Source organism: Schistocerca piceifrons, chromosome 4 (assembly GCF_021461385.2).
Source record: "Schistocerca piceifrons isolate TAMUIC-IGC-003096 chromosome 4, iqSchPice1.1, whole genome shotgun sequence".
NCBI lineage: Eukaryota > Metazoa > Arthropoda > Insecta > Orthoptera > Acrididae > Schistocerca > Schistocerca piceifrons.
The window spans coordinates 548,004,548-548,032,286 of record NC_060141.1 but is presented as its reverse complement, the minus strand read 5'-3'; the positions used below and the strand labels follow the sequence as shown (position 1 = coordinate 548,032,286).

Genomic DNA, 27,739 nt, shown 5'->3' with positions numbered 1-27,739 from the left:
ATATTAGAATTTTACAGCCAATATCATTCTGAAATGCAAAACTAAGTTTGGCAAAATATCAGATGGCACATTCACTGCTTGTTGGTGCGTGATACAATATGTCTAAAGTTTATAGTGATAGAATGACATATAGCATTTACTTTCAGGCTGTGCAGCTTCTATACTAATGATAAAACACTGTAAACAGAAAATGGTACAGGGTGTCCCTAAAGGTACGTTACATCTGTAGTGTCATGAAACCAAGTTGCAATTAACTTAGAGAAAAAAGTAAAGTTTGTCTCATGCTCCAGTGCAAGATGCTTTTTTCATGTGTTGTAATGAATAAATGTTTATCTGAAAGATATAACCGTCATTTGACTATACAACAGATTTTACTTCACAATCTGGATTTTGGCCTTAGGCCATTATCAAGTCTTACAACTGCAACAGATTAAGGCCCAATAAAAGTACATGTATCAGACAACGTATCAGAAAAATAACAGGGCAAACAGTTAAATCATTTATGGCTGCATAATTTGTTCTCTTACTTACATTATTATAAATCAGCAGACTTGAGTAGTGGAAATGGACTGGCTGGGATAGGTCTGGAAGAGGGGATGGCAGGTCATTCAGACCCTAAATTGAAAGGGATCCATCCTTGAAGTGACTCTTCACGTCATATTATGTAAACACTGGCATCCTCTACCCACTTTAAAGATAATGTAACCAGCTTGTGTAATAAAGATTCCCCTCCCCGTACCACAGATCACACGGTGCAAACTGGGATGCCTTTATGATGATCTGTGACAATGGTTTCACTTATTTTTAAGTCAGTGGCCAAGTTTAAAATTTGTGATTTGGTCATCTATTTTCTTCCACAACCATACCAAATGAGTCAAACTAATTTCCAGTAAATTAGCATATTATACAAATGTTCTCACATTTAAGTTGGACAAAATTGGTTTACATAACCGAAGATACATGTTTTGATAACGAATTGGGTTCTACTCAAGTCTATTGATGTATAATACTTAAGTAAGAGAACAAATCATGTAGCCATAATTGACTTGACTGTTTGCCCTGCTATTTTTCTGATACTTTGTCTGATACTTGTAGTTTTATTGTGCTTTAATCTGTTGCAACTGTAACATGTGATAATGGCCTAAGGCTTAAGCCTAGATTGTGAAATAAAACTTGCTGTACAGTCAAATGGCAGTTATATCTTTCAGAAAGTTTTAGTTGACTGTGGCTGCATCCAAAGGGACTTCATGAAAACAGGGAGTATGGATTTGAAGCAACCTGTAGGCAGAGCAAAGAATAATGATGAAGATATGGAGAGAATCAACACATTGTCCAGTCTTAACCACAGATATCTGTTCCTAAGACATCAAAAGAACTGCAAATCCCTCATATGACAGTGCACTGGGAACTCCAAAAGCATCCTCATTTGTTTCTGTACTGACTGCACATGTTACAGAAATCAAACCAGATGACATGTCAAAATGTGCTGCTAATGCTCAGGACATTGTTGCACATGAAGGTAGGGACATGCTAGAAATGGTTGGGAATGATTTGAAATATCGAATAGATACTATACCCTGCACAAGGGCGTGCACGTAGAACTTTATTAAAGAACTAGAAAAAAACTTTTGAGTTTGTGGATCATATAAATTTTACTTTTTTCTCCAAGCTAATTACAAGTTGAGTTATATGACACTGAAGTTGTAAAGTACCTTTTGGGACACCCTTTACACCTAGCATTTACAACTACAGCTATGTCTGATCTTCAGAGAAAGGAATTGTCTGGGATAGGTCTGGAAGAGGGGGTGGCAGGTCATTAAGCCCCTAAGTTGAAAGGGATCCATCTGGTGTGAGGAGAAAGGAGTGCAGGGGGGGGGGGGGGGAGGGTAAGGAGGGTAAGGAAAGATGAAGAAAACACTGTTGGAGGTTAAGGTGAAAGACGGTATGTTAGCAAGTACTGTGACAGCTTCAAGTCAGAGAAAGTAGGGACATAAACAGAAGCAATCATGGATTAAGAGATGAAGACAAAGTGAAAAGTGGAAATAATAAGACAATTAAGGACTGGAAACAAAGGGGGACGAGAGAGGCAAAAGTTAAACTAAAAAATTTATGTAAAACCATGAGGTAGGGAGTGGAAAGAACTAAGACATTGAGAATTGCTACTAATTATGTTAAGAACTATCCCACAACAGTTCCAGACATGTCTGTCCAGCAGTTTGTGGAACATCCTTATGTCAAAAAGTGGATATCAACATGACATTTTATTTTCTGCTCACAAAGTGGCTGCTGGATAACAAACATATATGAAGGTTAAGGAAATTTGCAACCTTAAGGATCCAGTGGCCCATTCCCCTTCCAGAAGGATTGAAGGGAAAGGAAGAGGAATGAAGAAAAGGGGCTGCTGAGGTTTAGGAAATGGGGAGAGTTTGGAAAAGTCATCCAGAATCCCAGGTCATGTGAGGCTTAACAGATGGAATGAGAGAAAAGACTCAGTTTTCAAAAATTGATTAATTTTGTTGATAAATTGCAATTTTACTTTGTACTGCACTTATTTTCCATTCAAAAGTTAATTGTATCTATGACACATGGATGTTATTTATTTACCTTGTGACTAAATCATTTCGTTAGTCTGGTTCATATAATCTGTGGCATATTTCCCTGATTTGCTGTATGAGTATATGGTAAAATATGTAGAACCAAAACGAAGTTTTCACTCTGCAGTGGAGTGTGTGCTGATTTGAAACTTCCTGACAGATTAAAACTGTGTGATGGACCAATACTTGAACTCAGGACCTTTACCTTTCGTGGGCAAGTGCTCTACTGAGTGAGCCAGTTTGGAAGGTAGGAGACAAGATTCTGGCAGAATTAAAGCTGTGAGGATGGGCTGTGAGTCATATTTGGGTAGGTCAGTTGGTAGAGCTCTTATCCGCAAAAGGCAAAGGTCCCAAGTTGGAGTCTCAATCCAGCATACACAGTTTTAATCCGATAGGAAGTTTCATTTATAACCAATTTGTAGTGCAGAAAAGATTTAACACTGTAATCATACTCCTCTTGAACTTCTGTCTAGGTGTAACAAGACAGGTTGGTGATGCACTGTTGTTGGAAAGGTCTCAACGTAGTGGTCGTGTCATCAGCATTGGCATTGCCCCATGGGGAATTGTTGAAAATAACCATGAACTCATTGGGCATAACAGGGATGTACCATATCACTCTATTTCTTCACCCAGGTAAATATAAATTACTAATATTTTTGAGTAGCTTTCACTGAAACACACAAGTCTCATTTGTTTAAAAAGAGATTATTAATGATGACTTTATAACAGAAATTTGTTTTTTTTTTATAACAGAAATTTGTTTAATGACTGAATCATCGCTGTTTGTATTTGATAAGTGACCAAAGGCTTGCACAATAAGTTTAGATCCAATTGAATATGTCATAATCATGCAAAATTCATCAATTGATGTGTCACAAAACTGAAATACATGATATTCTAACTATATTGTACTAGTTGAACCAAACTGAGGATGAGCATGCTATAACATGATGTTTTATCCATGAAACTTTCATGCTAATAAATTTCTATTCTTATCCCTTACAATCAATTTCTAGGTCAAAACTGGCTGTTCTCAATAGCCGCCATGCATATTTTCTTCTGGTTGATAATGGAATAACTGGAAAATATGGTGCTGAAATAATACTCAGGAGAAAGCTTGAAAAATATATATCTATTCAAAAGCTTCATCCAGGTAAGCAAATTTGGTATTTACTTGGCCTTCTCTTATGATTGGCTTGTTTATCTGTAATTTGTTGTCAGCTTCTCTTAAATGGTTCTTTTCAAACTCCAGCTTTGATGTTAAATGGTGTTGTAGTCATTAGTCTTAAGACCATTTTATGCAGCTCTCCTGCTAGTCTGTTTTTTGCAAGTCTTTCTTACCTTCATAACCACTCAACCTACATCCAGCTGAACCTTTTTACTGTATTCAAGCCTTCATCTGTGTACGATTTCCCCCCACCCACACACTTCCATAAATTACCAAGGTAACTTCTAATGCCACAGGATGCATTCTATCAACTTACCCCTTCTTATAGTCAAGATGTGCCATAAAACAGTCTTCCCTCCTACTTGATTCACTACCACTTCATTAGTTACTTGGTCTAACCATCCAATTTTCAACATTCTTATGTAGCACCAAATTTCAACTATGGCATTGATAAACAAAGGACACAACTACTCTAGTGAAATAATACACAATTTGATTGAAATACTGTAAATAAATAAACTGGTTGTTTGTGAACTGATGCATATTATTTACAATGATTTTTTCAGGTACACACTGTAGCACACCAGTGGTATGTTTAGTAATTGAAGGTGGAACAAACACAATAAGAGCGGTTCTGGAATATGTCACAGACAATCCGCCAGTACCTGTGGTTGTGTGTGATGGCTCTGGTCGTGCAGCTGATCTCCTAGCATTTATGCATAAGTAAATATTCTGCTACAGAATTGTGTGGAACATAATTTAATATTGTGTCATTAATAATATGCCATAGTATCGCTAAAATGTTCTAATTCATTGTTGTGACTATTGTGTACTAACTCTCATGGATAATTACGGCAAGTATAGACAGACAGATTAAAAACCATAGGCAGCACCTGTAGGATTCCAAGTTGCTGCCAGGATCTGTCACCAGTACAGACTGGTTCAAACAGAATCTTTATGTATGAAACTAAACTTTTCTCTCTCTGGAACTAACAAGAAAGTAAGTGTGTGGTAATGTATAGGAAGCCACCAGGACTAGCAACAGGAAAACAGTCACCCAAAATCATATGTCCCAAGAGAGTAGTATGCTATCACAAATATTTTTACGAGAAGCAAGGTCTCATGAATATTTTCAAAAATGAATCTGTAACATTTTAAACACACTTTTCACATTAATAAGTCAATTATAAAAACCTTTAAAAACATGTTGTGCTTATTTTACAACAAAATGTATTTTATGCAAGCTGTGCGGTACAATTTTAAGAAGATTTTATAAAAATATGACACTAAATTCTCAGAATGCAGGGAAATTAATATTGGAGGAAACAGTTGTCTGGCTGTGAGGCCCTAGTTCCTTCCAGGGAATACAATGTTCAAATAACGTATGAGAATGCAGCCAGGTGACGTCATCGACAACTGCCAATATTTTCACAGCAGCACACTCTGCCTTCATCAAGAAAAAACTGTGGCACATCTGCCAAAGTGTAATATCACAGTGGCTGAGAGGGCTGCTTTACATTTAGTTAGAGTTAATCTGGATACTGTTATTTTACTTGTAGGCAACGGTAATGGTACCATTGCTTTGGACAAGTACAATTATGTGTGAAAGATGCAGTGTTTACTATCTGATCCAGTATATTGCAGGATCAGTGCTGACCCCACAAAAAGTGTTGAGAGAAAGACCAACAGCCTTGTGAAGAAAAGTTACTTATCGCAAGAGTCTATCAAGAGTCTCAATTCTTATTGCACTGTTCTCCCTAGGTTATATGGCCTCCCTAAGGTCCACAAGGAGAGGGTTCCTCTTCATCTGATTGTAACACTGGTGCTCTGCCATACTGTATAGCAAAATACCTTGCTATATATATGGGTCAGAATATCACGACTGTGGAGGACCGGTGTACTGAGCATACCGGTAAGCAGCACACACACTTACAAAAGGCACACAAACCTGCCATTGCAGAACACTGTGTTGACACCGGTCATCCTATGAAATATAACAACACAGAGATTCTGGCATGTGCTTCCAATTGTTGAGATAGTATTATTAAGGAAGCTGTTGAAACTAAATTAGCAAGTAATCTTATGAATAGAGTCTGAGGGACAGAGTTTACGATATCTCTTCTGTCGATTATTAATTTCGCTGTCAATAACATTTTGTGTGTGTGTGTGTGTGTGTGTGTGTGTGTGTGTGTGTGTGTGTGTGTGCGCAGTTTTGCCTCAGAAACTGGCTGGAAGGCCACAAATATTTACAGATTGAAACATGTCACAGTTGTAAAAGAATGAAGGGAGAAATGAATACTGTAAATAAGAGGCTGTTTTTATAAGCATACACAAATAAAAAATTTAATTTTACCAAAGGAAGAATGGTGAGGTACAAGAGTAGAGGAGAAATAATATAAGAGCATAGATGTAAATAAGCTGAAATTTTTCAAACTGAATGTGTTTTGGAAATAGTATGGAAACAAAAATGACGGATATTACAAACCATATGAAACACATGTGGGGTAAATGAATGTAGTTGGGCATTGGAGACATAATACTTTGAGAGAATCAATGTATGTCATAGATAGTATGAACTACTAACATGCAGAAGGAAAGAGCTATGTACAAAATTTTGGAGAATACACTGTAACTGCTTTGAGTGACTACTTTAATGATACAAGACATAAAATGAGCTGCAGTACCTTTTCAGCTTTCTCATAGGACGTAAGTAATACTGCATATTATAGGATGTATGAACTGTTCATTACTGGCACATGCATTGAATAGGTTGTGGTAGGATTAAATCATTAATGGCACATAAAGTCTCACACAATACAACTCTGCCCACAACAATGTGGATGTTTCTTTTAGACAGGAGTACAGGCTAAAAAATTGGGTATTTTTGAAATATTATGTATGGGACAGTCATGTGAGCATTAGTTGTGAGTCGTATGACATATATGTATGTACGTGGCAGTATTAATATTGAGATCATACTGCTGACAATCATACTCTCAGTGCAAAAAGAGGTAAAAGACAGATGTTCTTGAGACACATATATGATACATAACCAAAAAAAGTGAAAGAAAATTCATGAATAGCTGTGAACAAGGGGACAGAAGAACTGCAAATATAGAGCCACTTGCAAAGTGAGTCGAATCTTATGGAAACAAAGTTTAAGATGGTAATGCTAAAAATCTAAGAAATGAAAACTGTTGAGATGTAGATTTTGCTGATAGTACAATGGTGCCTCCAAATAAAACATGGTATAAAAAGAGAAAAAGTGTACATTTAATTTGAAGACACATTTGCAAAATTTGCTAAACCAACAACATGTTGATTAGGAATAATGGTTTCCTCCAGAAAGACTTCCTACAAATAACTCAGAGACCTGTATTTCTGACGATTATAAAACAATGCTTTTGTTGTCAAAATGAGGTTGATTAAACTGAAGATGTGCATTGTTATCAACAATGATCACCCTGTAGTAGTAAGAGAGGAAAACTGGTTCAGAGGCAGACTGGCTAGGAAGCAGCTATAAGATTGCTGTGATTATTAGGAAAGCAAAAAGTCTAGTCTACACTTCATACTGCATAACCTTTTTTTTTCCCCCACAGTTTTTTTTCTGTTTAGCTCCCCAAACAGGAGCCATTAACTTCAAAAGTTCATGATATGTTGTATCTCTTTTTATTTATTTACTTGGAATAATACTGGGAAGGCCAGGAAAGTGCCAAATGCTTCCAGATGTTATGATTAATACTAGTTGTCCATTTTATGATTGTTCTTGGCTTTGTAAAATGCATCAACCATGGAGGAGCTGAATGTGTGACATTATGTGGTTTCATGGAGTATACACTGAAGAAGGTATTTCATGCAGGAGTAAAAGTAGGGCAAGAGAAGAATTTGTAGGAACTGAAAATGGATGACCATTGAATGGTTACTCTGTTTAAAGAGGCAAGAGCTTTAGGTAGGGCAATTTTTAGTACAGTATTGTTTAATAACAGAAATGCTGTTATACCATGTTGAGAAATCATTATGAGATAGTGATTGTTATTGGTCCTGCAAGTCGCCTTATGTGCAGGTAAATACTAAAACGAATATAAAAAAATGATGTTCTGCGTAACTGTCTGAGTCTTGTTCTGTAAAATCAAGATCTTTTAAAAAAATATTGTAATTTCACAGATTAAATGCCAAGCAAGGATTACTTTTACTCTTGAGGTTTTAAACTCTGTGCCCTAAACAGATTCACAACCAGTTGTTTTCATAACCTTGTCCCATCTGAGCTTGCGCTTCCCTCACATTGATGAAACTTTAAACTTTAATAGGCATCTTGTTATTTAAAAAAAGCAAGCTTATGGTCAAAAAGGTCTTCATCCAAATTGGACAACATACACACATACAGTCATACAAATGCAACTCTCACACACACGTGACCACTATCTCTGGCTGCCAAAGCCAGACTCTGTGCAATACTGCATGATGGGAGAAGCAATATGAGTGGTGGAGTAAGGAGGAGGCAGGGGACAAAGAGGGATAGTGGAGTGGGGATGCAGGATGGAAAATGCTGCTAATGGGAGCAACAGGGACGAGGTGGATAGAGGAGACAGCAATTACATGCAGTTGGGAGGTTAGATGGAGGGCAGGAGGAGGGAGGGGCAGCAGAAAAGGAGGCAAGGGAAAAAATTGTGGTTGAGTTGGTGGACTAGAGGGTTGTAAAGTGCTGGAGATGTAACACAGAAAGGGATAGGAGAATGGCTCACTAAGGTTGAGGCCATGAAGGTTATGGAAATGTAAGATATATGGCAGGGAGAGGTCCCACGCAATTCAGGAGCATCCAGATTGTGCAGGCTGTGAAACAGTCATTAAAATGAAGAACACTGCATTGGGCAACAAGCTCAGTAACCGTGTGACCTATCTGTTTCTTGGCCACAGTTTGTCGGCAGTCATTCATCCATGCAGACAGCTTGTTGGTTGTCATGCCCATGTAGAATGCAGCACGGTGGTTACAGCTTAGCTTGTAGCTTACAGCACTGGTTTCACAGGTAGCCCTGCCTTTGATGGGACAGATGATGCTTGTGACTGGACTGGAGTAGATGCTGTTGGGACGAAGTATGGGACAGGTCTTGCATTAAAGACTAATACAAGGATATGACCCATGAGGTAAGGGTCTGAGAGCTGGGGTTGTGTAGGCACAGATGGCAATAGTGTGTAGGTCCTGTGGGTGATGGAATACCACTGTGGGAGGTGTGGGAAGGAAATTGAGTGGGATATTCCTCATTTCAGGGTGTGACGAGAGCTAGCCGAAACCCTGGCGGAGTTGCTCCTGTACTGCATGGTACTGATTCAGGAGTGGAATGCTCTGTGGCCGGGTGGTGAAACTTTGGGATATGGTGGGTGACTTGAGAGATAAAGCATGAGAGATCTGTTTTATACAAGGTTGGAAGGTTAATTATGGGCTGTGAAGACCTCAGTGAGACCCTTGATATATTTCAAGAGGATCTGCTCATCACTACTGGGGCAATGGCCATGGGTGGCTAGTTTGCAAGGGAGGGACTTCTTGGTAAAGAATGGGTGGCAGCTGTTGAGATGGAAGTGTTGCTGTGGTTGGTAGGTTTGATATGGCTGGAGGTGCTGAAGTATGCATCTTTGAGGTGGAGATCAACAAGGAAAGCAGCTTGTCGGGTTGAAGAGCGGGTGCTTATAACTGCCCAGTTGAGTGCCCCACAAACCAAACATCATCATCATCATCGAGTTGAGGAGGAACCGGTGGAGCAAATGGGGGAGAAGGTGTTGAGGGTCTGGTGGAATGTGGGTAGGGTATGCTCAACGTCTATCCATATCGTGAAGATATCATTAATGAATCTGAACCAGGAGATAGGTTTGGGATTTAGGATGGTTAGAAATTATTCCTCTACAATGTCCAAGAATATGTTGGCATAGGATGGTGTCATACAGATGCCCATTGTCATACCATGGATTTGTTTGTAGATGATGCCTTCATAGGAGAACTAATTGTGAGTGAGGATGTAGTTGGTCATGGAGACCAGTCAGGCAATGGGAAAGGTAGTGTTCAATAGCAGGAAGGCCATGGGCATTAGGGACATTAGTGTGAAGGGAGGTGGCATCAATAGCAATGAGCAGGGCAAAGGAACAGGAACTGGTGGAGGAAATGGTTGCTATCTTTTATAGAGGAGGGTAGCTTGTTGGTAATAGGCTGAAGATGTTGGTCTACAACAGCAGAGATTCTTCCCATGGAGACACATTAAATGGATATAATGGGTAGTCATGAGTATTTGGGTTTATGGACTTCAGGATGCATGTAGAAGGAAGGAGTGCGGGGAGTGGTAGGGGTGAGAAGAGACAAATTCAGGGGAGAGGTTCTGGGATTGGCCTGAGGATTTGAGCAGAGACTGGAGGTCCTGCTGATTTCTAGAATGGGGTCACTGTGACAGGGTTTGTAGGTGGATGAATCTGACAGCTGGCAGAGCTCTTCTGCCAGGTAATCCCAGAACCTCTCCCCAGAGTCTCTCTCTCTCTTCTTACCCCTACCACTCCCTGCACTCCTTCCTTCTACATGCATCCTAGCGTCCATAAACCCAACCACCCATGACACACCATTGTGTCCAGTTACTGTACCTCCACTGGGAGAATCTCTGCTGTTGTATACCAACACCCTCAGCCTATTACCAACAAGCTACCCTCCTATATAAAAGATACCAACCACTTCCTCCACCAACTCTCCACAGTTCCTGTTCCTTTACCACATGGTGCCCTACTCATCATTACTGATGGCACCTCCCTTTACACTAACATCCCTAATGCCCATGGCCTTCCTCCTATTGAACACTACCTATCCCACTGCCTGAGGGGTTCCACACCTACAATCTCCTTCCTGGTCACCAAGAACAAATACATTCTCACCCACAATTACTTCTCTGAAGGGATCACCTACAAGCAAATCCACTGTGTGGTAATGTGCACTCCCATGGTACCGTCCTATGCCAACCTATTCATGGACCATTTAGAGAAATAATTTCTAACCACCCAGAATCCCAAACCCCTCTCCTAGTTCATATTCACTGATGATGTCTTTGTGATCTGGATAGAGATTGAGGATACCCTATCCACATTCCTCCAGATCCTCAACACCTTCTCCCCATTTGCTTCAACTGTTCCTCCTCAACCCAACAAGCTGCCTTCCTTGATGTTGATCTCCACCTCAAAGATGCCTTACCAAGAAGTCCCTCCCATACAAACTAAACACCCATGGCCGTTGAACCTATAGTGATGAGCAGACTGTCTTGAAATATATCAGGGGTCTCACTGAGGTCTCCACAGCCCATAATTAACATTCCAATCTTGTACACAACAGATCTCTCATGCCTTATCTCTAGTCACTCACCATATCCCAAAGTTTCACCACCAGGCCATAGAACATTCCACTCCTGAATTGGTACCATGCAGTACAGGAGCAACTGAATCACCTTCTCCGCCAGGGTTTTGACTAGCTCTCATCACCCCCTGAAATGAGGAATATCCTACCCAATATCCTTATAGCACCTCCCACAGTGGTATTCCATCACCCACAGGACCTACACACTATTGTCATCCATGCCTACACATCCCCAGTTCCCTGCCCCTTACATCATGGGTCATATCCTTGTATTAGTCTTTGATGCAAGACCTGTCCCATACCACCTCCCACCACCACCTATTCCAGTCTGGTCACTAGCATCAACTATTCCATCAAAGGCAACGCTTCCTGTGAAATCAGTCATGTGATCCACAAGGTAAGCTGCAACCACTGTGCTGCATTCTATGTTGCCACAACAACCAACAAGCCATCTGCAACCAAGAAACAGCTATACACCCAGTTGCTGAGCATGTTGCTCAACACAACATTCTTCATTTTAAAGATTGCTTCAGAGCCTGTGCCATCCAGATCCTTTTGACGAAAGCCAGCTTTTCTGAACTGCACAGACGGGAACTCTGCCTGCAATATATCATACATTCTTGTAACCCTCCTGGCCTCAGCCTTTGTTGGTCATTGTCCTTCAGCCACCCATCCTCTTCCCTATTGTACCTTAGCTTAGTTGTTCGACAGTCTGTTGGTTGTGCCCATCTGTGACTCAACATCTCCACTACATAGCTAGCAACAAAGTGTCCTTAATCCATCCTGCACTTTTCATGGGTCCTTATTTAAAATATGTAGTTTAAACATAACGAGATAACGAATTTGTGGATATAAATTAGAATATACACTGTGTGGCAAAAAACATGAAGCAACTAGAAGAGATGGTCAGATGTCAGTGTAACTTTGTACATGTAACATCATTAGTGGGTATGTAAATGATTAGAGTTGCAGTAATCTATGGCAGGTAGCATGGCCACCAGAGTGCATTAGTGTTGTTCACGTTTAGTGTCATTAACAGGCCTGGAAAAGTGTATTATGACCATCCCAGTGCCAGTATCCTAGATGTCAAGGGCCAGTTAAAACAGTAGTCAGCTAGCTTGCCTCAAGAGAGGCTACAACAGCTTTATGATGCCCTTTACAACTGAACCAGTCCATGCATACAGGCCAGGACGTGAGCAACATCATAGTGATAAGTGGGTTCATATTGCCAAATTATTTGTAAATTCGACACGATACTATAGGCACTGAAATAACATCACATACCCACACAACCTATGGCATTTCATTTCACATCATCTTCTCCTTCCTTCTGTGTGCTTCACTTTTTTGTCAGGCAGAGTATTTAGCTACATCAAGCTTTTAAAAATGAGAAAGGGTAAGCAAACATGTCTAAAAGTGATAGTAAGTCACAGTGTTAATATCAAAATAATTTAAACTAGCAGCTGTAGTAAAGATATATTTCAAAATGTTTACACTAAATTTGGAAAATAATTAAGCCAGTAAAGTAAGATGGAATATTCCTTTTTTTTAACATTCAGGTATGCCTCTGAAAATGGTGAAGCATCAGTCCTGGAAAACATGAAAGAGTATCTTATTACAACAATCCAGAAAACATTTGAAGTCAGCCTAGAACAAGCAGAATGCCTGTATTCTGAACTTTTACAGTGCAGTAGAAAAAAGAATTTGGTAAGTAGAAGTAAATTTTGTCTGTCTTTCAGCCAAGCCTGCTCCAGTTTCTGTGGTATCACTTCTCAAAGTGCTAAGCAGAAAATTCATACAAATAAATACATTGTTTATTTCTTTGTTATAAAATGGAAGAAAGCATGTTTAGATAATTTTTCATGGATGTTGCGTTTCCCAAACAAGAGTGCATTTATGTATAACATTAGAGCCCTTCACCTATAAGTTGAAAGGTTTCCTACACCATATATAGGTACAGAATCACACAGAATACCTTTAACATATTAATGAAATTTTGAAGGTTCCTGCATCATAATGTATATTAGAAGGAGTTGTGCTGGTTGTTTATTATTTATTACCAAAAGTATTGACAGAATTAAACTCAAAATCCGAACATAAGAACGAAGAATATACCTGGTCAGATACGTAATTTGAACTTTTTAGATATATGAAGTATAAGAGGCAATCAAATGAAAATGAGACAGATGACAAAAATGTACATGACTGTTTATTGTTTCAAAAAAAAATAAAAAAAGTAAATAAACTGTTTATTGTTTCAAAAGTAATCATCTTAACTGTTGATACATTTATCCCACTGTGAGACAAGACATGTTTCCATGGTTGTTTGGCTAGGCTGCATAAGTTTCACTAGGAAGCCATCACACATCATCTGTACAGTCCCGATGTCTCCCCATGTGATTTCCATATTTTTGGAGTCCTGAAGAAAGACATTCATGACTGTCGATTGGCTTCAAATGAAGAGATACACACCTAGGTACAATCATTGTTCTGTAGGCAACAGCAAAGATTTCTTCAAATATGCATTGACTGCCTTGTCTCACAGCAGGATAAATGTGGCATCAGTTATGTGAATACCTTTGAAATAATAAACAGTTTACTTACTTTTTTCCATAAGCCTTGTTTCCATTTGACTTCCCCTTCTATCACGAGGTCTTATTTGGTGACAATTATATGAAACAATAATGCTGTTGTATCTCATACGTTTGGAAAACAGTGGAAAAGAAAGACGGGAGAGGAAAATAACTGAAATTGCTAAGTCAAAAGACTCGCAACTGAAGTGATATGTGTAGAGAGAAAATCCAGATTACATTACAGAACTTGAAAGCAACAATGATACCACTCTGTTATTACTTCCTGCTGCTCTTTTACTCTGTGCCTCATTTTTTATTTGTGCCATAAATTTTCACATCTTTTCTCTTCTTCTCTTGATGAATAAATTACTGGCTTCAAGAGCTCAAAATTAAAGTTACGTGGACTTAAGTATCATTTAATTTCCTGCAATAATTGGTCCATATTAGACTGTCACATTGGACTTAAACAAATTGATATATATAGTTTACTTTTTCGGTATTTTACAAATTGTTAGCCCATTTCAGGTTACATCCCTCTTGATGTGCAACCATGTGTCACAAGAGTGCTTCTGAAATGCTTGAGTGATGTATTTATGATTTTCCATGATTACCACCTCAACTTTGAAGTGGAGTGACTAATGCTATTCATTATACAAGGTCTGTTAAAAAAAATTCTGGAACCTTCTTCATAAAATTTTTCTATGCTTATCTTCTATGTATTATGCATGATCCTATTCAAAATACCCTCCTCCACAACTGATACATCCTTTCCTTGGGGTTTTCTATTTTGGGAGTAAAAACAAGTCTGCAGGGGCCTGGTCTGGAGAGTACAAAGGGTGAGGCAGCAGAGTGATTTTCTTTTTTGAGCAATAATCATGCACCAACAGGAATGGATGTGTGGTTGCATTACCATGATGCAAGAGCCATGAATGGTCTTGCCATATTTCAGGCCATTTCCTTCTCACATTTTCTCACAAGTGTTGCAGCATGTCCCAGTAGTACCATTGATTAGCACTTTGTCCCTGTGCCATGAAGATACGATGAAAAATTACATATGTTCTGGAATTTCTTGAACAGACCTTGTACAACTTAAGTTAAAACTCTATTATTTAAATTTTCATCTGAAAGGATGTGGGATACTTAACAACTTACTTATAATGACACACATGAATCAATTGTTAAGCTCAACAACAGACTGAACAGAGGTAACTGCAAATATGTATTAAAATTACTTATATTAGCAGCTCTTACCAATAGTGAACATCGCCATCAACCTTCATCACCAGGTAATGAATCTTGTTGTTGTACAGAATGCTGAAGATAAGAAAATTTGGCATCAAATTACAAACAGCAGAGATTATCTCTCAGGAAAAACTAGAGAGAAATTAGTAAGACAGCAAACATTGAATTAGTAGTGGAACATGGTATAAGACTGTAATTAAAGACAAAAACTGAATTTAGCATAGCATAGGTAATTTTGGCAGACAGTGATGGGTAGTAACAGTTTTATTAACACTTTAAGCCAAGTGCAGCAAATGTTTCTTCCACAAGACTGAGACAAATTCCTTTCCACTATCTTTCAACCATTACATTTCTGCCCTGCTACCCCCTGGAGTTCGCTTTCGTCGCCTCCTTCAACACCTTAATTTTTCACTTCCTGCAACCTTTTGAGTGGGCGAGAGCCACACGCCACCTTGGCTCCACGCTCAGGTCCGCGTTCACCTTGACCTCAGCTCGCTCCCAAAAGAGGTTACCTCCGGTTCGGTCTACCACTCCCGTTTTGTTGAACTTCGTTCGAAGTTCATCAATATGACCTTCATTTATGCAGATGGCTCCAAGACCAATGACGGGGTCGGGTGTTCTTTTATTGTCGGGGCACAAAGTTTCAAATACCGGCTCCATAGCCATTGCTCGGTCTTCACAGCTGAGCTCTTTGCCCTCTACCAGGCTGTTCTTTACATCTGCTGCCACCGACATTCTGCTTATGTCATCTGCTCCGATTCCCTGAGCGCCATCCAGAGCCTCAGTGATCCGTATCCGGTTCACCCTTTTGTGCACTGGATCCAACGCTCTCTTCAGCAGCTGGTGGACGTCGGTTCTCCGGTTAGCTTTATGTGGGTCCCTGGCCATGTCGGTATCCCTGGGAACGAAGCTGCAGATGCCGCGGCCAAGGCTGCGGTCCTCCAGCCTCGGACGGCTTCTTGTTGTGTCCCTTCATCAGATTGTAGCAGGGTTATTTGTCGTCGCATTTTATCGCTGTGGAATGCCGATTGGGCTGCACTTACAGACAACAAGCTTCGGGCCTTGAAACCTCTTCCCGCGACTTGGACGTCCTCCTCCCGCCCTTCTCGGCGGGAGGAGGTCGTTTTGGCCCGGTTATGCATTGGACACTGCCGGTTCAGCCATCGCCATCTGCTGACGGCTGCGCCGGCGCCGTTCTGCCCATGTGGGCAATTGCTGACGGTCAGCCACATTTTAATGTCCTGTCCGAATTTTAACACACTGCGTCTAAATCTTAACCTGCCATGTACTTTAGATGCCCTTTTAGCGGATGACCCACGAGCAGCTGCTTGTGTTCTTCGTTTTATCAATTTGACAAACCTCTCTAAGGACATTTGATGATGCTGTTTTTTAATCCTATGCCTGTCAGTCTGTCTTTTATCGTGTTTTCCCTTTTAGTTGTTGTTTTAAACTTGTGCCTTGCGGTGCATTCTTAACGTAGTCAGGGCGCTAATGACCATTGAAGTTGTGCGCCCTAAAACCACCAAAAAAGAAAAAAAAGAAAAAAAAACCATTACATTAAATCTCAGTGTGCAGTCAGCTTTAGAAAGGTAAATGAAAATAAACTTAATTTCAAGCACCCTGCCTGCTGATACTGTATGTTTTCATTGTTGAAAGACTGACTGTAACCATTTTCTCTTGTTGAAAGCTTAGTACAGGCCATACTTACTTAGTTTATGAATTGTATGTTTGTGTGAGATGATGGTTTGTTTTGTTCCTTGTTGTCTTTTAACTTGTTAATCTATATCTTCTGATTAATTCAGATGGAACAGGAAATAGGATATAACATGTTTTGCCATGAATTCAAACATTCGGAGTATTTTTAAATCCTACTTACAAACTCCTGGGATGTGTAGAGCGTGGTTTGTAGGTAATGGACTGAATTTAAACCCATTTTCTGAGTTGTAAGGGTCCCATTCTGCAGGAAGAATCATGTGAAAGTTGAGTTCCGATTTCCTTCCCCATCCTTCCCTAATCCAATGGGACTGATGATCTCACTGTTTGGTCCCCTCCTCCCCCAGAGTCAACCAACCAACCAATCACGTAAACCAATGTGTGTTGTTCTTCTGCATCTGCTGGATGAAAGAGTAACAGTTATTTACTGTCACTCAGGTAATCATTTCAGTTGAAGTCAGCTAACCAGCGTGGTATCAGTATTCACTGATAGCCACTGTTTGTACTGTGGGCATACGGCTTATTTTCACACAGCTCAGTCATTCACTTATCATGTTCCATAAGTCACTCATAGAGAGAGAGAGAGAGAGAGAGAGAGAGAGAGAATGCATGTGTGTGTGTGCGTGAGGGCATGCGCGCATCCATCTGCTGTTATTTTATCTAAACTCCATTCTTGCCATAAATAGGGACACAAATTATGTACAGAAATTATTTTTGCTTCAAGTATTATGGTTCTGATTTTTATAGTTCTTCCTAAATCTGATGTTATTATTAACTGTAAACACCTTTAGTGTGTAAATGTACTGGTGCAGGAGTGTAAAAAGTTCTTGATTCCTGAAGAGGCTGCTGAAAGGTTTTCAGTTACAGACTTATCAAGTGAAAGAATACAAAGTATGCTACCATATCCATCTGCAGGACAGCACAGTGAGACAGATTATTATTTACAAAGTAGGCAGACTTAAGCTTTTTTATTGACTAACTTATTCATGTGCTGATGCCATTTCAATTCCTTATCCATTTGTATTTCTAGAAATTTCACAAATTGTTGTGTGCAGCTTGTTTTCAGTTTCTGGTACCTTTGCTTATTTTTGTTTGCCTGCAATTGCATAGTACGAGATCTTTGTATGATAAAGAGTTAATTACCAATTTATCATAAGACTACTCCACTATTCTTCTAACTGTGTCTGGTATGGTTGTGTTTGGGCTCTCATACAGTGTACTTGTATCTTCAGGAAACTACAGTTTTTTTAAATCGAGTAACTCATTCATGTAGATCAAAAACAGGAGTGGACCAAGTGCATATGTACCCCACTCTGAATTTCATTTTATTCCCATATTAACATTTGTTAATGTGAAGCTCCGTTGCTTCTGTTGCTGAGATATGATGTCACCATGCAATGAGTTGTTGTTAACACTACAATATTTTTGTCACTGCACCAGGTCTTTGCAAAGTTCCAGAAAATGCCATCAGTATTTTCTTTCCTGTTAGAACTGAGTTTGCAAGATCATACTTCACTTTCTTTTTTGAGAAGTGTTCATGGAAGCCAAAGTGTGATGTTACTAAAATGCTATAGTCAGAAAAGAGGTTGAGTATTCTGTCATAAAGAGCCTTATCAAAAAATTTTGAGAAAATTGGAAGGAGGAAGATGGTTGTATGGTTAGTGACCTGTTGCCTATCTCCAAGGGTGCTACTTTAGTATATTTCAGCCTTTCAGAAAATGCACTTTGGCTCACTGATTGATTACAGAGTTAACATCAAAGAAAGCATTATCAAATCAGAACAAGATTCCAGATATTTGGTCAAAACATAATTGTAGCCAAAAGAGTTTTTGCTTTTCAGTGACATAATAATATTTGTTATCTCTTTAAAAGTTAAGGTGAAAAAATTGAAACGTGCAGGTGGAGTAAGGAAGGCCTATAAAAGTAAGTCTAATGGATCAGCTGTTGGTGGCCCTCCCCCTCACCTCACCCCTCATCGCCACCCCTGTGTATTTTCTATTACTATTAGGAATAAATCAGTTAATTTAGTTGCCAGTGATTTGAATATTCATCTGTCATCAATGAAGTGATTGTTAATTGTCTTACCCACTACATTTGTTTCATGCTTAATAACATTCCAAAGTACCTTTGCTTTGCTTATTTACACTGATCCATGAATACTTCATTGTCTCTGCAGTGGGCATTATCATCATATTACTTAGCTGGTTAATATGCAGTAATTACTAGCCACAGTAAAATGTTACACTGTTACATTCAACAGATGCAGGAGAATGAAAGGCTTTATTTTACATCACTGTTCCTGTAATATGGGAATGGTTTGTTCCTGTGAATGAGCTCATATTCAAATTATTATCTACCCAATGCCTACTACAAAGAAAATTTAGGACCACCCTGTGTGGGTATGAATCGCGTGATCAGGAAAATAAACTTACATACACATGTTGTTGTTGTTGTTGTTGTGGTCTTCAGTCCTGAGACTGGTTTGATGCAGCTCTTCATGCTAGTCTATCCTGTGCAAGCTTCTTCATCTCCCAGTACTTACTGCAACCTACATCCTTCTGAATCTGCTTAGTGTATTCATCTCTTGGTCTCACTCTACGATTTTTACCCTCCACGGTGCCCTCCAATGCTAAATTTGTGATCCCTTGATGCCTCAAAACATGTCCTGCCAACTGGTCCCTTCTTTTTGTCAAGTTGTGCCACAAACTCCTCTTCTCCCCAATTCTATTCAATACCTCCTCATTAGTTATGTGATCTACCCATCTAATCTTCAGCATTCTTCTGTAGCACCACATTTCGAAAGCTTCTATTCTCTTGGTTATCACTGTTAGCATTCAACCGCGATTCTTATACATACTTGTCCAAACTATTTATCGTCCATGTTTCACTTCCATACATGGCTACACTCCATACAAATACTTTCAGAAACGACTTCCTGACACTTAAATCTATACTCGATGTTAACAAATTTCTCTTCTTCAGCTACATACACACGACACAACAAAATACTAAATTCACAATTTGTGAATAACTAAGTTTGCATGGCTAGTGCTGTATGAAAAACACTGACATATTCATTTTATGTTGAAGTGTCGAATAACACAAGAAGCAAGAAAAGAGGAATCTGTCAGAAACTCATTTTATTAGTTTAGCCAAGCAACATGATTTTCTTTCTACCTGTTTTGCCATCATAAGGTAGAAAAAAATGATATAGAATACAGTTTGCACTTACTAGAATTTTATGATTTCAGGAACACAAAATTCTATTAAATTTCTATAATTATGCAATGAAATGGATAAGAAATAAATTTGCATCCGAATATTTTGCAACATATAAAATGTAACAGAATCATCTGAGGATGAAACTCTATAATGTTCACTTTCCTTCTTGAAACATATGGGTTTGATAATAGTTTAGTAATAAGTAGTTAGAAAGGAAAATTTATTTAAGATAAAACTGACTACTCGCTTCACCATAAAAATATAAGTACATTGTTGTTAACATTTAATTTATGCATGTTACCTGTATGTGCATATTATTTAAAGTTCTCCAAGAACTGCAATAATTTCAGATCACAGTTTTTCGGATCACAGATCGTCCAGAAGGCAAATCCCAGGAACTTGATCAAACAATTCTTACTGCTCTTTTTAAGAGCCAACATTTATCTCCTTCAGAGCAATTAAGTCTTGCTCTTACATGGAATCGTGTGGACATTGCACGTTCAGAAATATTTGTTTATGGCCAAGAGTGGCCTCCTGGTAAGTGGATCCCTTGAATAACATCCTGTAACTTATCCTGAAAATAGTTCATGGAGTGATGCTACATTTTTTTTCCTTTTTAGGTGCCCTTGAAGAAGCCATGATGCAAGCTTTGGAACATGATCGCATAGATTTCGTTAAACTCCTCCTCGAAAATGGAGTTAGTATGAGGAAGTTTCTTTCCATACCTCGTCTTGAAGAGCTTTATAATACAGTAAGTTTGAAACAGTGAAAATTAATAATGAACTTTGATGCAGTTTTATGGGGCAATAGCACTCGTGCAGATTTCAATGTGTCAGCTATATTTTACATTTGTGTAAATGCTGCCTCATAATTTTGTTTATGTTAAGGATTCTTTTACTGGAATTCTATCAGATGCCCCTAACCAATTATTCAAACTTCTATTAAAAGTTTAGTTCCATACTATTGACAAAGCGGTACTGCCATGTATAACACTGAGTTTGTTGCATTGCACAGAGATCATTTTTGCTATGAATCATAGAATAAGTTGGTAAACATTTCTGGATTTGATTAAGTCATTGTCACTTGTATGCAGGCTTGTTCTATGCCTATTCCCCCTCATATCTGAGGCAATGAAGGTAGTATCTACAGTTTCAAAAGCCAATATTTATAGTGAAAAGATTTGTGTACCAAACCTGTTCACCTCTGTTGCTGTTGTCCAATGATTGCTGTGGGAAAAGACAAATGCCCCATAAGAAAATAGTTATATATCTCTTAGTTTTTCTCTGTTCATCAGCATTATGATGTGTTATAACTGGATAAGATAAAAAATATCGATACCATCATTTAAATCGTCATTCAGTAAGATTCAGAATACCTTCATGATGGTAGTCACATATTGATGATGAATGACTTAGCCTCCTGATGACTGTAATTAAGTTCCAGATGTACCTGCCATTGTTTACATCTACATCCACATACATATTCAGCAAACCACTGTGAAATGCATGACAGAAAGTATTTAGCATTTGTTGTTGTTGTTGTTGTTGTTGTTGTTGTGGTCTTCAGTCCTGAGACTGGTTTGATGCAGCTCTCCATGCTACTCTATCCTGTGCAAGCTTCTTTATCTCCCAGTACCTACTGCAACCTACATCCTTCTGAATCTGCTTAGTGTATTGATCTCTTGGTCTCCCTCTACGATTTTTACCCTACACGCTGCCCTCCAATGCTAAATTTGTGATCCCTTGATGCCTCAAAACATGTCCTACCAACCGATCCCTTCTTCTAGTCAAGTTGTGCCACAAACTTCTCTTCTCCCCAATCCTATTCAATACCTCCTCATTAGTTACGTGATCTACCCACCTTATCTTCAGCATTCTTCTGTAGCTCCACATTTCGAAAGCTTCTATTCTCTTCTTGTCCAAACTGTTTATCGTCCATGTTTCACTTCCATACATGGCTACACTCCATACAAATACTTTCAGAAACGACTTCCTGACACTTAAATCTATACTCAATGTTAACAAATTTCTCTTCTTCAGAAACGATTTCCTTGCCATTGCCAGTCTACATTTTATATCCTCTCTACTTCGACCATCCTCAGTTATTTTGCTCCCTAAATAGCAAAACTCCTTTACTACTTTAAGTGTCTCATTTCCTAATCTAATCCCCTCAGCTTCACCCGATTTAATTTGACTACATTTCATTATCCTCGTTTTGCTTTTGTTGATGTTCATCTTATATCCTCCTTTCAAGACACTGTCCAATCCGTTCAACTGCTCTTCCAAGTCCTTTGCTGTCTCTGACAGAATTACAATGTCATCGGCGAACCCCAAAGTTTTTACTTCTTCTCCATGAATTTTAATACCTACTCTGAATTTTTCTTTTGTTTCCTTTCCTGCTTGCTCAATATACAGATTGAATAACATCGGGGAGAGGCTACAACCCTGTCTCACTCCTTTCCCAACCACTGTTTTCCTTTCATGCCCCTCGACTCTTATAACTGCCATCTGGTTTCTGTACAAATTGTAAATAGCCTTTCACTCCTTGTATTTTACCCCTGCCACCTTCAGAATTTGAAAGAGAGTATTCCAGTTAACGTTGTCAAAAGCTTTCTCTAAGTCTACAAATGCTAGAAATGTAGGTTTGCCTTTTCTTAATCTTTCTTCTAAGATAAGTCGTAAGGCTAGTATTGCCTCACGTGTTCCAACATTTCTACGGAATCCAAACTGATCTTCCCCAAGGTCCGCTTATACCAGTTTTTCCATTCGTCTGTAAGGAATTCGCGTTAGTATTTTGCAGCTGTGACTTATTAAACTGACAGTTCGGTAATTTTCACATCTGTCAACACCTGCTTTCTTTGGTATTGGAATTATTATATTCTTCTTGAAGTCTGTGGGTATTTCGCCTGTCTCATACATCTTGCTCACCAGATGGTAGAGTTTTGTCATGACTGGCTCTCCCAAGGCCATCAGTAGTTCTAATGGAATGTTGTCTACTCCCGGGGCCTTGTTTCGACTCGGGTCTTTCAGTGCTCTGTCAAACTCTTCACGCAGTATCTAATCTCCCATTTCATCTTCATCTACATCCTCTTCCATTTCCATAATATTGTCCTCAAGTACATCGCCCTTGTATAAACCCTCTATATACTCCTTCCACCTTTCTGCCTTCCCTTCATTGCTTAGAACTGGGTTGCCATTTCAGCTCTTGATATTCATACAAGTCGTTCTCTTCTCTCCAAAGGTCTCTTTAATTTTCCTGTAGGCAGTATCTATCTTACCCCTAATGAGACAAGCCTCTACATCCTTACATTTGTCCTCTAGCCATCCCTGCTTAGCCATTTTGCACTTCCTGTCAATCTCATTTTTGAGATGTTTGTATTCTTTTTTGCCTGCTTCACTTACTGCAGTCTTATATTTTCTCCTTTCATCAATTAAATTCAATATTTCTTCTGTTACCCAAGGATTTCTATTAGCCCTCATCTTTTTACCTACTTGATCCTCTGCTGCCTTCACTACTTCATCCCTCAGAGCTACCCACTCTTCTTCTACTGTATTTCTTTCCCCCATTCCTGTCAATTGTTCCCTTATGCTCTTCCTGAAACTCTCTACAACCTCTGGTTCTTTCAGTTTATCCAGGTCCCATCTCCTTAAATTCCCATCTTTTTGCAGTTTCTTCAGTTTCAATCTGCAGTTCATAACCAATAGATTGTGGTCAGAATCCACATCTGCCCCTGGAAATGTCTTACAATTTAAAACCTGGTTCCTAAATCTCTGTCTTACCATTATATAATCTATCTGATACCTTTTAGTATCTCCAGGATTCTTCCAGGTATAAAACCTTCTTTTATGATTCTTGAACCAAGTGTTAGCTATGATTAAGTTATGCTCTGTGCAAAATTGTACAAGGCGGCTTCCCCTTTCATTTCTTCCCCCCAATCCATATTCACCTACTATGTTTCCTTCTCTCCCTTTTCCTACTGACGAATTCCAGTCACCCATAACTATTAAATTTTCGTCTCCCTTCACTACCTGAATAATTTCTTTTATCTCGTCATACATTTCATCAATTTCTACATCATCTGCAGAGCTAGTTGGCATATAGTTGTACTACTGTAGTAGGCATGGGCTTTGTGTCTATCTTGGCCACAATAATGCATTCACTATGCTGTTTGTAGTAGCTAACCCGCACTCCTATTTTTTATTCATTATTAAACCTACTCCTGCATTACCCCTATTTGATTTTGTATTTATAACCCTGTAATCACCGGACCAAAAGTCTTGTTCCTCCTGCCACCGAACTTCACTAATTCCCACTATATCTAACTTTAACCTATCCATTTCCCTTTTTAAATTTTCTAACCTACCTGCCCGATTAAGGGATCTGACATTCCACACTCCGATCCGTAGAATGCCAGTTTTCTTTCTCCTGATAACGACGTCCTCTTGAGTAGTCCCCGCCCGGAGATCCGAATGGGGGACTATTTTACCTCCGGAATATTTTACCCAAGAGGACGCCATCATCATTTAATCATACAGTAAAGCTGCATGTCCTCGGGAATAATTACGGCTGTAGTTTCCCCTTGCTTTCAGCCAGTTGCAGTACCAGCACAGCAAGGCCGTTTTGGTTAATGTTACGAGGCCAGATCAGTCAATCATCCAGACTGTTGCCCCTGCAACTACTGAAAAGGCTGCTGCCCCTCTTCAGGAACCACATGTTTGTCTGGCCTCTCAACAGATACCCCTCTGTTGTGGTTGCACCTACGGTACGGCCATCTGTATCGCTGAGGCACGCAAGCCTCCCCACCAACGGCAAGGTCCATGGTTCATGAGGGGTATTTAGCATTGTATCAGATAATAGCATTTCATCCTAATCCAAATCACATAAAAGAGCAAAGGAAGAATGCCTGCTTAAATGCCTCTGTGTGTGCTTCATGGCCTATACAGAAGCAGTACATGATGGATAGATGGATATTTCTAAGCTTTTCACTTGTTTCTGCTGGATAAATGCTTTGTTTACCTTAGGTGCACTGCCTAGAATATAATTCCGTCAGACGATAGTGATTTAAAAATATGCTAAATAAGACATAATAATTGTCTGTAGGTGAAAACAATGAGAGTTGCATCTAAGGACACAACATGCTGAATTTAGCATGTTGATTAATTTATCTATGTGCTGATTCCATTACAGCATTTTAGCCACCTCGTATTTTACTGTATTTCATTTAGGGTATGACCATTTCTAGGGTTAACAGGTCATTATTACTGCTTTGAAATTGCATAATGTGTCCCTTCATGAGACAGTAGAATGTATATTTATTATCCTACATTTATTTCTGATAAGAAGTTTGCTTTAGCTTGTATGATCTGCATTGTAGAGGAAACAGTATATTATTAACTAATTATCACAAATAAAATTACTTTTGTTATAAACAATTATGTAGTTATGATTCTGTTGCTGATACTGATCATAAGTTATTGTTTTGCAGAAACAAGGCCCTACGAATACCTTGGGCTACATATTGCGTGATGTTCGACCTCACATTCCTCGGGGCTATGTTTACACGTTACACGATATTGGATTAGTTATAAACAAATTGATGGGTGGAGCTTACAGGTGATTATTTAAGTTATACATCTTATATAGTGAGTCATTGTAAGTAACAAAATGGCTTCCTTTTGTTTATTTTGTAAACCATTTTTATAAAATCATTTGCAAATGAATAGTTTGTATTAATGTGTTGTTGGAACATCATGACTGGAATAGACTGTTGTTCTTCAAAGGCTTGTTCAAAAGCTCAGCAATATTTTCATTGTTTCTTGTGTACCTGTCAGCCACTTAATGCCTCACCCAAAAGGTAAATGGTTATCTTTACTTTTTGCACTAAGAGTTTGTTCTATTTTGATTCTGCAAAGCCTTTCGTGTATTACAAAATTTTTCAATACGCTTGTACAATTTGATGTCCTACTTTAGTAAATGATTCAGTATAATTGTGTGTAATTCATTTGTCTTTCTTTAAGGTCTTACTACACTAGAAGAAAATTTCGCTTGATATATGCAAAAGTTATGAAGAAGTCACCACATGTGCACAGAAACAGTGCTTCATTCATACGTTATTATGGAAACACAAATCTGACTCTCAGCTTGCTTGCTGAGACACTGCCAGCCACAAAAGAAACAGCCCTCTTTGATTACCCGTTTAATGAACTGCTGGTAAGATTTCACTGTAATGCTATTTTCAAAATATTGTACAAAGAAGCTTCAACTGCACTGGTTAATGGTCATTCAGTTGCCTCTTATTCAGGCCATTGAGTGTCTATATACTGGCATCTGAAATAATTCTAAACTTGTTAACTATAACAATAATAATTCTAAACCAAATAATAATTCTAACTTAAGTAATAAACTAAATAATAATTCCAAACTTGTTACTTCTAAACTTGTTAGGTAATAGGCTAGCTTCGCTATCCATATTCTGACAAAGAATACTATTGTTATGCAAACTGTTTTGAGGGAGAATGGTATTCAAGGTTTCAAAATAATCAGCCATCTTGTTGCAATCAGCAATACTATAGCTTTAGACACGCATAATAAGTTTGCAACTGTTCTTAATAATGCACCAAGTAACTGACCTCTGACAATTTGGTTTCATCAAAAGTCAATGAGAAATTAATTTAACACCACAGTTACCATCTATATTCAGACAGCATGAGAAATTTCTGGGGATGTTGTAGTGCAATAAGGAACAATAGACATTGTTAGTGTATTAAAATCTGACAGAAAATGGAAACGAAATGTTTATATATGGTATTACTGTTATTTTTTCTGTCCATGCTGCACATGTGCAATAATATATGTTCTTCTGCAACAACAGATCATCCATTCACAAGTTTGCACATTTTGTTATGTTTTCAAAGCTGCAGTGTTTAAAGTGTTCTATGTGTGGTTGGACATTCTATATAATTAATAAGTGGTTCAATAAATTAAAGTAATATTTTGGTAAATGAGAGTGTGCATAATGTTTAGTGTTTTGTTGTATTGTTATGCTGATCAATGCATAATATGTCAAATATTGAACCAATAACATACCTTAATAATGGGACAATGTACTTTTCTTATTGGATTTTAATACCTGAAGAACAGAAAGAGAATGACACAGTACATGCCAATTTTTCCAAAGAACTATGCTCTTCTCAGACTTCAGCCTCATGTGCAGCACATTTTTGTGCACATTCTTGGCAAATGTTTGTGGTTTAACATTGATGTGAGCTTTATCGTTAAGCTACTCTTTCCATGGTCTGTGGAGTTTTGTTAAAAATGCCTACAGTTCCTTGTGAAAAAAGAGTTACTGCATCAGTGTCACAATGGTTAACAAAAGTAGGTACTTGTCCACAGAACAAAATACTCACTCCTGTTATTGACCAAAACTCTTATTTGGATGATGCCTTGAACTGTTTAAGAAATATTGGGAGTGGCTGCATTACATGGGTCACTGTGTATAAAAACTTGTCATCAGTCATAGAAAGCAAGAGATTTTGATGGTGAAAACTGTCAGTGTGTAACGCATTAGCTAGGAAATTATACTGAAATCAGTCAAAGGCAAGAGCACCCATGCCTGGAAGTAAGGGTTCCTCCCCTACCTCCCTAGTAAAAAAAAACATAGTATAGTTAGGTCTTTCTCTTTCAAGAATATGATTAAAAAGTCAGTGTTGTGCAGGGTTTTAACAGGGCTTGATCTGGGACTTTTTTATAGCTGCTAACAAGTTGCCATTTGTCTTCCAAGATATTAAAAATGCTCCATACCCCCAGGCCAAGCCACCACTCCCACTACAAACTATTTTATGGGCACCCGAGG

The 27,739-nt window shown here is 38.6% G+C and overlaps 1 protein-coding gene across 1 annotated transcript in view; it reads left to right on the top strand.

The window, feature by feature from the left end:
- Positions 1 to 27,739, top strand: part of LOC124795998 (transient receptor potential cation channel trpm) — a 186,217-nt gene that overhangs the window by 64,594 nt on the left and 93,884 nt on the right. The window contains exons 4-11 of the mRNA XM_047260080.1: positions 3,068 to 3,227; positions 3,611 to 3,747; positions 4,329 to 4,485; positions 12,697 to 12,844; positions 20,238 to 20,424; positions 20,508 to 20,638; positions 25,373 to 25,500; positions 25,905 to 26,097. Of these exons, the coding sequence (XP_047116036.1) occupies positions 3,068 to 3,227; positions 3,611 to 3,747; positions 4,329 to 4,485; positions 12,697 to 12,844; positions 20,238 to 20,424; positions 20,508 to 20,638; positions 25,373 to 25,500; positions 25,905 to 26,097 (1,241 nt within the window). The remainder of the gene's footprint in view (positions 1 to 3,067; positions 3,228 to 3,610; positions 3,748 to 4,328; positions 4,486 to 12,696; positions 12,845 to 20,237; positions 20,425 to 20,507; positions 20,639 to 25,372; positions 25,501 to 25,904; positions 26,098 to 27,739) is intronic.